This window comes from Trichosurus vulpecula, chromosome 2 (genome assembly GCF_011100635.1).
Source record: "Trichosurus vulpecula isolate mTriVul1 chromosome 2, mTriVul1.pri, whole genome shotgun sequence".
Classification (NCBI taxonomy): Eukaryota; Metazoa; Chordata; class Mammalia; order Diprotodontia; family Phalangeridae; genus Trichosurus; species Trichosurus vulpecula.
This window is the reverse complement of record NC_050574.1, coordinates 232,911,424-232,925,225: the sequence shown is the minus strand read 5'-3', so window position 1 is coordinate 232,925,225 and position 13,802 is coordinate 232,911,424. Positions and strand designations below refer to the sequence as shown.

Here is a 13,802-nt window from a genome sequence, read left to right as displayed (position 1 = left end):
TAATATTGGACTGGGTCCCAGTTGGAACCAATATGAATGAATTATTCTCTGAGAATAAAGTGTGCATCCATAGGAGGTAAATTAACTCAGAGAAGCAGATTCTCATTTAGAGTCTTGGAAGATGTAATTTTCTAATTGATATTAAAGAATTAGTGGGGCAAGAGTTAACTCTGAGTTTTTTTGATTTTTCCTCCAACTATTGCCCAAATCAAGCTTAATACTATTAATATGCTAACTATATCTATGTAGCTCTACCTCTCTATAAGCAAATATATGAAAATACAGGTGCACAAAATAGAAAAATCAGGGTGTGATTATTCACTTTGAAAAAGAATTATTCACTTTACAAAAAGCAGTAACTATAGAATAGAATAATAAACTACTTAGTTTCTTAAAAACATTTTTTTTTATTTACAAAAATTCAACTCTTCGGTAATGACACTATTGCATAAGTCGAGAAAGAGAGACAGAGTCAGAGAGAGAGAGAGAGAGAGTGAGCGCTGAACTGGAAATATTTTCTAAGTAAAATCTATGAAGCATTTCTCTTAGACACATTAACGACCTAACTGAATTTCCCCCGGTTGAAAGCATCTGTTTCAAAAGCAAATGTTTCCAGAATGACAGCTTAAAATGTTTCCTGTGAAACAAATATTTATTTTGGGATTAAGGTTGGGTAGGATGCCAAAGTATTTTATAAACTTTCCATATGATAATCCTAATGGGAAAATGCCATTGAATGGGTAAAATGTGGGTGTGAGTGGATATATGTTTATAAATATGAATATACAATGATCCAAACATTTCCAAAAGGTATTTCCAATATCTTTTCTTTGTAGCTATGTAAAACCTTCTTAAAGATGTTTGTTCTTCCCTACAATGTTACATTTGCCAGCATATTTGTCTATTTATGTAATATCTCCATTCAAAAAAAAGTTCTTGTCACATAATTTAAGTTTTAATTTCACTTGGCTATGTGTTTGTGGTTTCTTTTGCTGTGTTTCAAAACTAACTTTTGTTTTAGGAAAAATAGAGAAGAAACAACCATGGGTTGAGTATTCACTATGACCTTTCATTTTCTTCTTCCAGGGTCACAACATCTTTGCTAATTTATCTTCTAAGGAATACAGTGACCTCATGCAGCTTTTGAAGCAGTCCATATTGGCAACAGACATAACTCTGTATTTTGAGTAGGTATTGACATTTAATCTCTTTGGCAAATACATATATATGGATGTGTGTATGTACATGTATGTATACATACATACATACATATATACACGTGAGAGAGAGAGAGACAAAATCACCATCCTTGAATTAATTTCCATTTCCATGATGAAGGCTGCATGGTATTGTAATGTTTAGGTCTAAAAACATTTGGGGGGAAATCCAAAGAAAGGCAAAAGACAGTCCCAGCCCTTGAAGAGCTCACAATCTAGTGGATACAATGTGCAAAGAAACATAGCAATAAACACTCTCTCTCTCTCTCTGTTTCTCTCTCTCTCTGTCTGTTTCTCTCTCTCTCTCTCTCTCTCTGTTTCTCTCTCTCTTTCCCTCTCTCCCTCCCTCCCTCTTCCTCTCTCTCCAGCTCTCCCTCCTCCTCCCCTTCTCCCTCTCCCTCTCCTTTTCTCTCCCTACTTCCTCTCTCCCTCCCCTCTCTCCCTTCCTCCCCCATCTCTGTTTTTCTGTCTGTCTCTCTCTTCCCCTCGTGTGTGTGTGTGTGTGTGTGTGTGTGTGTGTGTGTGTGTGAAATAATCAGTAGAGAGAAAGCACTAGAATTAAGAGGGAGTGGGAGGAGCTTTCTGCAAAAGGTGGGGTTTTAGATGAGACTTGATGGTGGATATGAGGAGGGAGAGCATTCCAATTACAGGGAACAGCTGTGAAAATGCCATCAAGGGATGGAGTGTCTTGTTTAGAGAACAGCAAGGAGGGCACTGTCACTAGACTGAAGAGTATGTGATGGAGTATGTGGTGTAAGAAGACTGGAAAGGTATGGAGGCGGAGGAAGGCCTAGGTTTGAATACCACGCAGAGGATTTTGTGTTTGGTAGGTGATAAGGAGCCACTGGAGTTTATTGAGTAGGAGGTGACTTGGTTGGACCTGTACTTTAAGAAAATCACTTTGTTAAATGAATGAATGATGGACTAGAACAGGGAGAGGTTTGAGGCAGGAAAACCCACTAGCAGGCTATTGCAACAGTTCAGGCATGCGGTGATGAGGGTCTGTATCAACGTGGATGGCAGAGTTAGAGAGAAGGGGGTTTATTTGAGAGATTTTGCAAAAGTGAAATCAATAGGTCTTATAGCAGATTGGATATGGGGGGTGAGAGACAGTAAAGAGTCTGGGATGACACCTAGGTTATGAGTCTGGGGAGGATGGTGTTGCCCTCTACAGTTGTAGGGAAGGTAAGGAAGGGAGGATTTGAGGAAAGGTGATGCATTCAATTTTAGATGGGTCAAGTTTCAGTTGACATCCAGATGGAGACTGCTGAAAGGCGTTAGTAGTTAAATCCGTGGGAGCTGATGAGATCACCAAGTGATCTGCACCAAATAGCTCCCTAGGTCAGGGGTGGGGAACTTGCAACCTCAAAGCCACATGTGGCCTTCTAGGTCCTTGGGTGTGGTCTTTTGACGGAGTCCAGGTTTTACAGAACAAATCCTTTTATTAAGGGGATTTGTTCAGTTAAGTTTGAATTTAGTCAAAGGGCTGCACTTGAGGACCTAGAGGGCCATATGTGGCCTTGAGGCTGCAGGTTCCCCACCCCTGCCCTAGGTGGTTTTGGTACAGCGGAAAAAAGTGCTGAGTTTGGATTCAGAGAATCAGGGTTTGAATCTTGGCCCTGCCAATTATCACGTTTATGACTGTAATCAAATTATTTGACTTCTCTGGACCTCAATTTTCTTATCTGTAAAATAAGGGAGTAGAAGTAGGTGATTTCTAAGGCTACTTCCAGTTCTAAATCCTATGAGTTTATTAATGAGATTTTGATAAAAAGATTTCCTTTTCCATTACTATCTTAAGTAGTCATTTTTCTCAGATCTACTAAGATATTTATGAAGCAACACCAAAAGCATTTATTAATGTGACAAAGAATAGAATTCCAAACAGAATTATTTACTACAGGCTTTTTGTATATCTCAGAAAAAGTGTCCTTCTTTTCCAAAGCATGGCGTGCTGCTCCTGATCCCATTTCTCGAGGCAGCTTGGCTAAAATGCTGGGCCTGGAGTCAGAAAGACCTGATTTCAAATCCCACCTCTGATATTACCAGCTGTGTGACCCTGGGCAAGTCACTTAACTTTTGCTGTGGTTTCTTTATCTGTAAAAAGGGGTTAATAATAGCACCTACCTCTGGGGTTGTTGTGAGGATCAAATAAGAGGCTATTTGTAAAGTGCTCTGCAAATCTTGAAGTGCCTTATAAATGCTAGTTATTATTATTATCTCCCATCTTGTCTAGAACCTTATTCTCCCATTTGTGCTCTGCCTCCTCTAAACATTGTCCTATTTCTTCAGACTTTCCCTATATCTAATCCTGGCTCTGATGCTAACTAGCTTTGTGACTTTGGGCCAATACCTTAATTTCCCTGTGGCTATTTTCTCACCTGTAAAATGGCAAAAACCAAATCTGTTCCATCTACATCACAGGAACACGATGAAGTTTAAATGAAGCATGCGTGCGCACGCATGCACACACACACACACACACACATACACACACACGCACGCACGCACACACACACGCACACACATCTATCTGGTCCAGACTAGAGTTTTCACTGATATAGGCATGCCACAGTATGGAAACTTCCTTCATCAATGCAGATTGGCAATTCTTCCACCACTAAGTTTTAGAGGATGGCATGGGGCACTGAGGAATGCATTAGTCAAGTGACTTATTCAAGGTCTCACAGCTAGTATTTGTCACAGGCAGGACCTGAACCCAAATCTCCTTATGCCACACTGCCTCTCATCTAAATAAAAATGATTTGAAAAATACAAAGTGCCGGACAAATGTGAGGCATTACTGTCAATGGTTTGGAAAATCAGATTGAGAAATGCCTCATAAAAAATGATAGCTCTTCAAAGCTTAGGATTTGGAACTTTATTATGTTAAAATTTGGTGAATCCAATTTTCACCTGTCCTTCAAAATTTGCTCTTGTCATGCATTATATTCAAAGTTATTAACATTTACATTTTTTTAAAAAAAGATTGTAAATGATATGGTCCTGTGTGTGCCAAGGAGTTTCTAAGACCCTAATGTCACAATGAGGGAGATGTATTAGCTCCCAGGAAAAGAGATTGCTGCCTCCACTTACAGTACGGGTAAGGCTGTTTCTACCTATGTGACAACATAGCTGCCTGAAGAATGGGTAAGAACAAACTTTCTGGCACAGCTTTTTTGGTTTGACTGAACTGGCCATTGATCTGGGCACTGTGCCATCCCCACAGGGGTACAATGGTAAATGTTTACTATCCAGCTCTGCAGGGGAGAGTGGCAGGGTAGGGGGGGTGTATTCATGACACACTTGAATTTTAATCTAAATTATTAACATTTTCTCTGTCATTTTCTTAAGTCTAGACAATCAACAAAATAATCAATCAGGTGCTGATTTGTGGCATTTGACTCTTTCTGGGGTATAAATTCTACACTGAAAATTTAACAATCAGCTCCTATGAGCTGGTACGATGGAGCTGACTCCAGCACATCCCTGCTTCCACATCATTTTCAACAAGATCTTTTTGTCTAAATTCCATCTGTTTCATCATATGACCTCTTTGTTATCAGCAACAGCTGAGAAATCAGATGGCATCTCTGTCTTAGGCATGTGGCTTTTTGTTATCGGAAGTGATAGGCGAAATCCATAACACAATTATTTCCTTTCAAAATCAGATTAGTCCTATCAGTCTGCCTGACTGTCCCTTTCATTATAGTTACTGGAATTATTAGCAGCCAGCTTATTTCTTTCTATCCTCAGGAGCTGAGGATCAACCCATCAACCCATAAACTTTCAAGAACCTACAGACACAAAAAAGGAGCTATGGCAGATCTGTGACTGTCCCGTAAAAACAAGAGCTCTTTTTTTCTCTCTAGAGTATCTATGGAGCTGAAATAGGAAGACAGTAGTATTAGTGATTCACTACCTTAGGTATAACTAATAGTACTGGAGGCAAAGCCTGCCTAACATTTATCTACCTTTAGTAGATGCAGAAATAAAGCACAAAATATAAATATAAATTAACAGATTTTCACGATCACAATGTGAAATGGGTAGGGTGGTTCTTTTACACTTTATAAAGACGAGGCCTCCAGGTAACATTTTTAAATGATCAGACTTTGTGATATGTGGCTGATGACCTAACAGCAGTTTCTTTATGTGGGTAATTTCACTGTCTCTCTCCTAAGAGCTGCTTGTTTGGGGGACACCGATTATCAAAAGTGGAACGTCTGCCAAGAAAGCAAAATGCTAAGGCCTAATAAAAACATATCTGATTAGAGAGGAAATTTTCCAGTGAGATGCTTTTCACTAGCGGTGATGTTTGCCACTGTCCTTGAAACCCAGAGTAAAATGTTTTCAGTGGTCTGTTTGAGAAGTTAATGATACCGTTCCTCATGATGTAGTAGTCTGGATCTAAGGGATATTGTATCATTTTGTGGATTTTCTGAGGCGTGTTTTTGCAGCCCCTCATAAAAACTTCTACAATTGCCAAGGGTTCCTTGTTGACTTCTACCGGTGATACTATCCGGGAGATGAAAAAAGTGAACAACCAAATGGTCAAATCCCTATGTGACCTTGAGCAAAGCCCTATTCATCACTAGACCTGTATTTCCCTGTCTGTAAACTACAGAGACTGAACCAGATGATCTCTGCAGCACATCGAGCTCTAACTTTCATTCTATGATTACATGGAATTGTTTAGGTCATTTCTCTAAATGCCATAAATGCCATAAATGACATCTGGGTGCCAGCCCCAGTTGGACCATCACAAGAGAGATTATCAGAAATGGTTTATATGAAGAACTGGTTTTCCAAGTGGCCTTGACTTTCAGGGTACAATCCTGGCAAAGCCATTTTCCTCTCTTTGTTCTTCTATATGGCCTTCTTTGAATCTCCCATTTGGTTGACGATAGACGTACTATGAGTTTGGTCCACTGCACTCACCCCCTTGCTGTTTTTCATTCTTAGTTCTTGAAGAAGACCAATGACATCAGGAGGGTGATGTCTTAACTTGCGAGTGAATGGGATTTAAGTGAGGCAGAGCTGTGCAAAGTCATTAGCTTCACTCTCTTCTCAGAGTCATCAGAGTCCAGTGGCAAGACATAGGTCAATATGACTAACAAAGGCCCAAGATGCAGTGGGAGACCAAGACCTTTATTAGCTAAGGTTTTTCGTCTGAGGCAATACCCATTCAATAATTAAAGGCTAGGTAAGAACTGAGGCAAAAGATGGCCCAATTTGCCTTCACAGAAGAATCAGTCTGGAAAGGGAAAACCCTTAGTTTCAGGCCAGAACAGAAACATTTGCTATTTTTACTCCGCACTTCACCCCCAAAATAATGTGGAAGGAATACAGGATTTGGAAGGATCAGAAGCTGGCAGGAACTGACTCTCCACACTACTTACAACAAGGACTTTTTGTCTTAATTCCATCTGTCTCATCATATGACCTCTTTGCTACCAGCAACAGCTGAGAAATCAGATGGTACCTCCGTCTCTGGCATATGGCTTTTTGTTATAGGCAGTGATAGGCTAAATCCAGGACACAATTGTTGCTTTTCAAAATCAGATTAGCCCGAAACTGAAGTCTTGGCTCTGGTAATTTTCTAACTGAATGACCTCGATTGAATCATTTAACCCTTTGAACTTCAGTTTCTTCACATAAAAAATGGTAATAATTTAATTCAACATTAATTTTTTTAAGTGTCTACTAGTGCGCAGGTCATCATATTGACAGAGTAAGACACGGGCACAAGGAAATAAATACAAGTATTGATAAAGAAAAACAAAATATCTCAAGAGGCAGAGGGCAGAGGGTGTTAATAACTGGAGAGATTTTAGAAGTCCTCTGTAGGAAGTGATACTTGATCTATTTGGAAAAATGTAGGGATTCTTCAAGGCCAAGGAGAGGAGGGAGTGCATTCCAGACCAGAAGGACCACTGGTACAAAGACAGGTGGGAGGCAGAATATCATGGAAGGGGAACAGCAAGCAAGCCTGTCTGGCTGACACATATGGCCAATTAAATAGAACTAGAAAAAATAAGTGGGTGCCAGATTATGAAATCTTTAAATGCCAACTGAGAATTTTATGTTTTACCTTAGGGACATTAAGGATCCACTGAAAATTTTCCAGGAGAGGTGTCATCAGGCACATATCACAAATAATCTAATCAGTGTTTTGGGAATATTAATTCGGTGAGGAGGATGACTTGGAGAGGAAGGACACTAGAGGCGGGGATGCTGTAATAGTCCTGGCCAGAGGTGACGAGGGCCCGAACTAGGATGGTTGTGCAATGAGTGGACAAAAGGGGGCAAATTTGAGAGAGGCTGAGGCACGATCTTCAAGACTTGGTAAATGATTGGATATGGGTAAAGGAAAGAGTTAAGGATGACCTCAGACTTTCTAAGCTGGGTGATTGTTAGTCAACAATCATTTAAGTGTTTAGGATAGAGATGCCAAGAACAGAAATGGAAAAGTTTGAAGGAGGCAAATAATGCTTGGACTAGCTATCTCAAAGAGGTTTATGAGGAAAGAACTATATATATATTAAAGTACTATATAGATAACCATCTATTATACACCTGCTGTATGCAGCTGAGCTCTGAGTTCAAATTCAGCCTCAAATGCTTATTAGCTGTGTGACCCTGGGCAAGTCACTAAACCTCTGTTTGCCTCAGTTTCCTCATTTGTAAAATGAGCAAATGGCAAACCACTCCAGTATATTTGCCAAGAAAATCCCATGGACAGTATGGTCCACAGGGTCATGAAGAGCTGGACACAACTGAATGAACAATTGCAACAACATGTGCCTGACCCTGTGCTAAATGTTTTACAAGTATCTCATTTCATATGAATATGAATTATCACCTTGGCCCAACGGCAACGTTCGCTGACTAGAGCTGACAGCACATATACTTGTACGTGAAGATTCAGATTTGTGAATGAATGAGAGAAAAAGCATACTGTGTATCAGCATGTGGCTAAGACCATAGAGTTGCCTCTTTTAGTAGCCACAAGGGACTCAGGTGATGTATAGCAAAGACAGCAGCACTGACTACCATTTCACAAACCTCCCCACACTGGGGCCCCCATCCCTTAAGGCTGGCCCTGGACTTCATTGGATCACTTGTGGATTTCTAGGACATTTGGGTTGAAAGCATAATCATTTGTCCAGTCCTCAGTTTGTATCATTTGAATCACAGGTTTGTTGCACTCATGATTTTGCCAAATCTTTCTCACTTTTATGCTAGGAATACTGTACACACATGCAGTCTCACATTTCCTTCAGCAGTCAGATGCCCTAAGATGCAAGCCCTCAGATTATGCATAATACCAGAGGTATCGGTGAAAAGAAAATCAAATTGGTGTGCTAATATTTTTCCTTTCCTTATTATGGGATTTCCCCCCCCAAGAGATAATACATATTGAGCCCCTCTCTGTGATGCAAGTAGAATCTAGCTTTACTAATGTGATCTGAAGTCTGTGACCAATTTAGGGCTAGACTGATTTAAGATTTCCATACCAGCTACTACAGCTATTAAAATTTCCATCACTGGAGTATTTATTCTCACAGGAGCTGTTCTGTCATTATGTCATGAATTTGCATGGAAGAAATGAATTTTGTTTTCTGCCTGTGACTTTGCATTGAATTATCAACCTTTGTAACAGGCAGCTTCCTTGTATAATATGTCATGTCTCACCCATCAACCATATACCATCAGCAGCTTTAATGATGAGTGGTGGGGGTGAGAGGGGAGGGTGAATCAGAGGCTGGTTGAAAATGTTTTTTTTATTCAATTTATTAAACTGTCTAGTTAGTTTAATTTGGAAGTTAAGCTAAGTCTACATAGGCTAGACCACTGTTTGACAGATCTTCAATTATTTTCTCTTCTCATTCTTAGATGAATAAGGCATAATGGTAGAGCACTAGACTTGGAGCCACAAAAAAAAAAAAATGAGTTCAAAGCCCACCTCGGAGTCTTGTTATCTGTGTGACCCTGAACAAGTTACTTAACCTCTCAGCCTCAGCTTCCCCATGTGTAAACGAGGATAATAATAATAGTACCCTCACGAGGTTGTATAGATCAAATGAGAGAAGATAGGTAAAGTGCTTTGTAAACCTTAAAGAGCTAGGGATTTGTATTATTATCCAAATGCCTCTACAAATGCCAATTGTGATTACAGTAAAACTGCAGACAACAGTTCTCAATGCTTGAGGACTGGAAGGATACCTTGAGATTTTGATGGATCTTGATGTCACATAGGTCAGTCTCCTTGGTATCAGTGCTCCCTGTAATGGTAAAGACCGTAATCCTTCCATCCCTTCCCTTGTTTAACTTTTGTTCCTGCCCTCCCACAAATCCTCCACAGGGATCCAACCAATATACTGGCTGTCTGTCCTCTCTTAACAATGCACATATACTAGTGTAGCATATGTGTTGTCCATTAATCGTCACTCTCACTATTCTTTTCTGGTCATACATCTTTCTGATGATATCTTTTATGTTGCTTACCCTATACAATTCTTCATTCATAATATTTGTAACCTACTCAAACCCACCATGTACTTCTCTATTGCCTTTTGATTGACCTACAACTTTAATCTTTTAGATAGTATAGGATTCTATAACTTGTGGCCAACCATGCGTTATCACCAGAAGAATGTTGATAGCAAATGATAAGTCCTTGTTTCATGGAAAAGATTGAGGTCATTGGAGAACCTGCATAAGTTATCAAAAGGAATTCAATCCACACTCTTCTTCCTATTCAATTCTAGACCCAGTTCATTTTTCATGTGCTCTAACAGTGGTCCGTCCAACAATATAGCATAGTCTAGACAACAGGTGTTCTTCATCCACTTGGTATTTCCTTTATGGATGGTTAGACTGAATTCTTTTGAGTAATTGACATCTCCTTTAGGAGATTCTGCAGTGTATCCTGATGCATGATACAATTAAGTACAATATCCTCAGGATTATCTGGTGAACCTCATTATCAATAGAGAATCTCTTCAATGTACATATTAGTTATTATTGTTACCATTGTACTCATTGTTCATATAAAAATATATTATTGACAAATTGGGAATGGTCTCAGAGAACAAAATCACCAAAAGAGTGGACAACATGAGATTGTGGAGTTGAGATCACATGGTTGAGACTAGAACCCAAATCTCTTCACTATAACAATATTGAGAACTCTAAAACCACAGACAGGTTTCTAGGGGAGATCTCAGCTCTGGGCCTGGTCTTTGAAAGCTGGTGAGATTCAACTCAGTCTGGCACCTCTCCAAGGGCTCCGTGAGGAGGCAGGGTCATGGACCACATGATCTCTGAAAGCCACTTTCCATTCCATTATTCTATGATTGCTTGATTCTTTAATACTTTAAAGCTCAGTTAAGTAGCCACTAAAGGTGATATGAGAGCTGCCTTCAAATCTATGAAAAGGCATGAATGTGAAGAAAGGGGAGGATTAATTGAAGGTGAACTGAAGGAAATGTTCAAAGTAATGGGATGGGAAGCTTTGTGCGCACTCTGAAGAGGCTAGGATTTCTTCTGGTTACATCCGTGTAATTAGTCAAAAATTCTCCAGGTGCTGAAAAAGTTGCCAAAGTGCTTATCAGCTAACCCATTCTTGACTGACTTAACCTTTAACTTTTTATAGTGGTATCATGTTAAAGTCCATTGATTTTCGTCTGTTTTAATTATTTTTGAGAGCCCTAATTTCTAGATGTTCCATGGTGTGGTGGATAGAGTGCGAGCCACGGAGTCAGGAAGAATCGAGTTCAAATCCAGCCTTAGAAACGTGCTAGCTGTGCAACTCTGGGAAAGTGACTTAAACTTCTGTTTGCCTCAATTTCCTCATCGATAAAATGGGGGTAACAATAGAACCTGCCTCCCAGGGTTGTTTTCAGGATCAAATGAGATAATTATGAAGCACTTAGCACAGTGCCTGGCACAGGGTCAGTGCTATATAAATATTAGCTATTATTACTTATTCATGTACACATATATATATATGTGTACATGAATAAATTAAAAGGCATTTATTAATCATGCGTTGCATGTCAAGCACTGTGCTGAGCTAGGGTCGGGCACACCAACATAAAAGCAAAGGTTTTCCTTACCCTCTATTCTAACAGAGGGAGATAATACATGAAAAGGAATAGTAACTAGGGGATGTTTTGTGGTTTGGAAAGTTACAGGTAAGGTGAGCGGAACCATAGGGGTGTAGATTGGCATGCCCTCTCCAGTACCAATGGCAGTATTGATCAGGTTACAGCTTTAGAACCAGAAAGCAATGCAGTGGGGCAGAGCAGAGGGTATGTCCACAGTCATCAAGGTGGATAGTGAGAAGATGCGCAAGGAGTCCAGTGATGCCTGACTGGAGCATACTTAGTCTGATATAGTGGACTAAGTGAGTCACTTCAGAAACCAGGAAGGAGTTCCAGGACAGGAGTTCAGTGGATTGCCCAGGACCTTACAGCTTCCAGAGATGGAAGGGTTAAGTCATCCAGGGTATGGGCTCTGGTACCTGGAAAGGTACTTGACAAGGAGATGATTGGGGCTTGTATGCATGGTTGTTGTGTATGTATATACACACCCAACCTCCCAGCTCATATGCTGGGTCCATATACATGTATATATATATATATATATATGTGTGTGTGTGTGTGTGTGTGTGTGTGTGTGTGTGTGTGTGTGTGTGTCTGTATATGTATGTATATATGTGTGCTGTGTGTATATATATATATATATACACATGCACACAAGCATACACATATTTTGTATATATAATGTATATTATATTTTGATATCCCTGTTGCCAGATGTTCTCTCTCTCTCCATATATGTGTGCATATATGTGTGTATACATATATGTGTGTGTATGTATACATATATACACATATACACATGGAATATCTGGCAACAAGGGACATCAAAATATAATAATATCAAAATCTATATATCTATACATATCAAGCATATCAACAGGCAGAGATATATTTAGGGTTGATTCATATTCCAGTGCCTTATCCCACTTTGGATTGAAGGGATATATTTTGTCTTGAATGGTCCATAAGAAAGAATGGCATTCAATCTAGCTTAATCCCCAGAGCATTTTTAAGTGCCTATTGTATGGAAGACATCATGAAAGGTGCTGCAGATTTCTGCCTTTAAGGATCTTGCATTCTGCTGAAGGATACAACATGTAAACCAACAAGTAAAAACATGAGGAGGAAGACCAAGAAAGTCTTTCCATAGAAGTATCATGTGAATTGAACGTTGAAGGAAGCTAAGGATTCTAAAAGGCAGAGATGAGGGAATGTATTTGCTGTGCAAATGTGCAAAGGTGGGAAATGGAAAATTGAGTTTAGAGATGAACAATTAAGCCATTGGTTAGCCTAATGTTAGTTAATTCAGTCAGTTAGTTTATCCAGTCAGTTAATTCTTGAATCCAAATCAAAAGATGTAGGAAGTAAAAAACTCTTATTTTTAGAATGAAATGAGCTTTATTATAAGGATATATAGTCATAGATGTCAACAAGCTGAATTGTCAGTGGTTAGTACGGTTCACCGCAGGTGCTGAACCAGTAGCCTGAATAGCCATGATTCACCCTGCACTCCAAAGTCTTGATTGAGACTTTGTGGGCACTATCAATAAATAACCGAGCGTGCACTGTGGCATTTGGCACCATTGCCCTAATTACTGACATACTGTGTCAGAAATGGTACTTGACCTCAGGTCTTCCTGGCTCCAAGGCCAGCTCTATCCACTACCCCACGTAACCATTATTTATCATCATCATCACCACCACCACCACCACCACCACCACATCATTTGTTCAAGTAGAAACAGTCCTGGGACAAGTTTCTATCCCTACTATTATTCCTTTATATTCAATATTCTACACACAAGGATAAAATACCTGCTTTTTGTAGCTGAATAGAAGTATTAGAACATGAACTCAATCTCTGTAGGTTCACTGAAAGCATCCTCAGAACAACTCCAACAACTTACAGGATAACAGGGATGATGTGCCAGGTGTTCTGGGTGGAAGAGAGCTGATTATTAAATTTTCAGTGTGAGCATTTACATCTTGAAAATCAGCAAATGATACAAATCAGGGCTTTATTTTAGAAAGCAATGAAGAAAATGTCAGTAATGCAGATAAACCTAAAAGTATGTCACACACATATTTATCCCAAGAGATTGTTGTTAACTGATTATATGTAAGCTTTCCTGTTCCCAGGATCTCCTTGGCTGGGTTTATACTTCAAAAGTTTTTTGTTCCATGTTGTTAAGAGACTATGAGTATTTAGGATGGTAGTATCTATTTTTTTAATTAAGTTTTTATGACTAAGTATCATGTCTGGGTGATTGTGGCCAACAGTTTGGTCTATGATAATGGTATAGTCCCTTCTATTCCCTGGTTGGTCATGAGCTTTTTTCTTATCCATAGATCCCATAATAAAATTTTCCATGTTTCTCTAACTTGTTTGTAATATGTGACTCTTTTTGTATAGGTCACATCCCATTTGGACCTTATCCTTGTATAAAGTCTGAGGTGTTGGTCTAAATCTAAT

General features: G+C 39.4%; 1 protein-coding gene across 1 annotated transcript in view; it reads left to right on the top strand.

Annotated features, from left to right (window-relative positions):
* The window catches only part of PDE11A (phosphodiesterase 11A), a 485,178-nt gene that overhangs the window by 401,241 nt on the left and 70,135 nt on the right, over positions 1-13,802 (top strand). Inside the window, exon 15 of the mRNA XM_036745320.1 lies at positions 1,087-1,187. Within this exon, the coding sequence (XP_036601215.1) occupies positions 1,087-1,187 (101 nt within the window). The remainder of the gene's footprint in view (positions 1-1,086; positions 1,188-13,802) is intronic.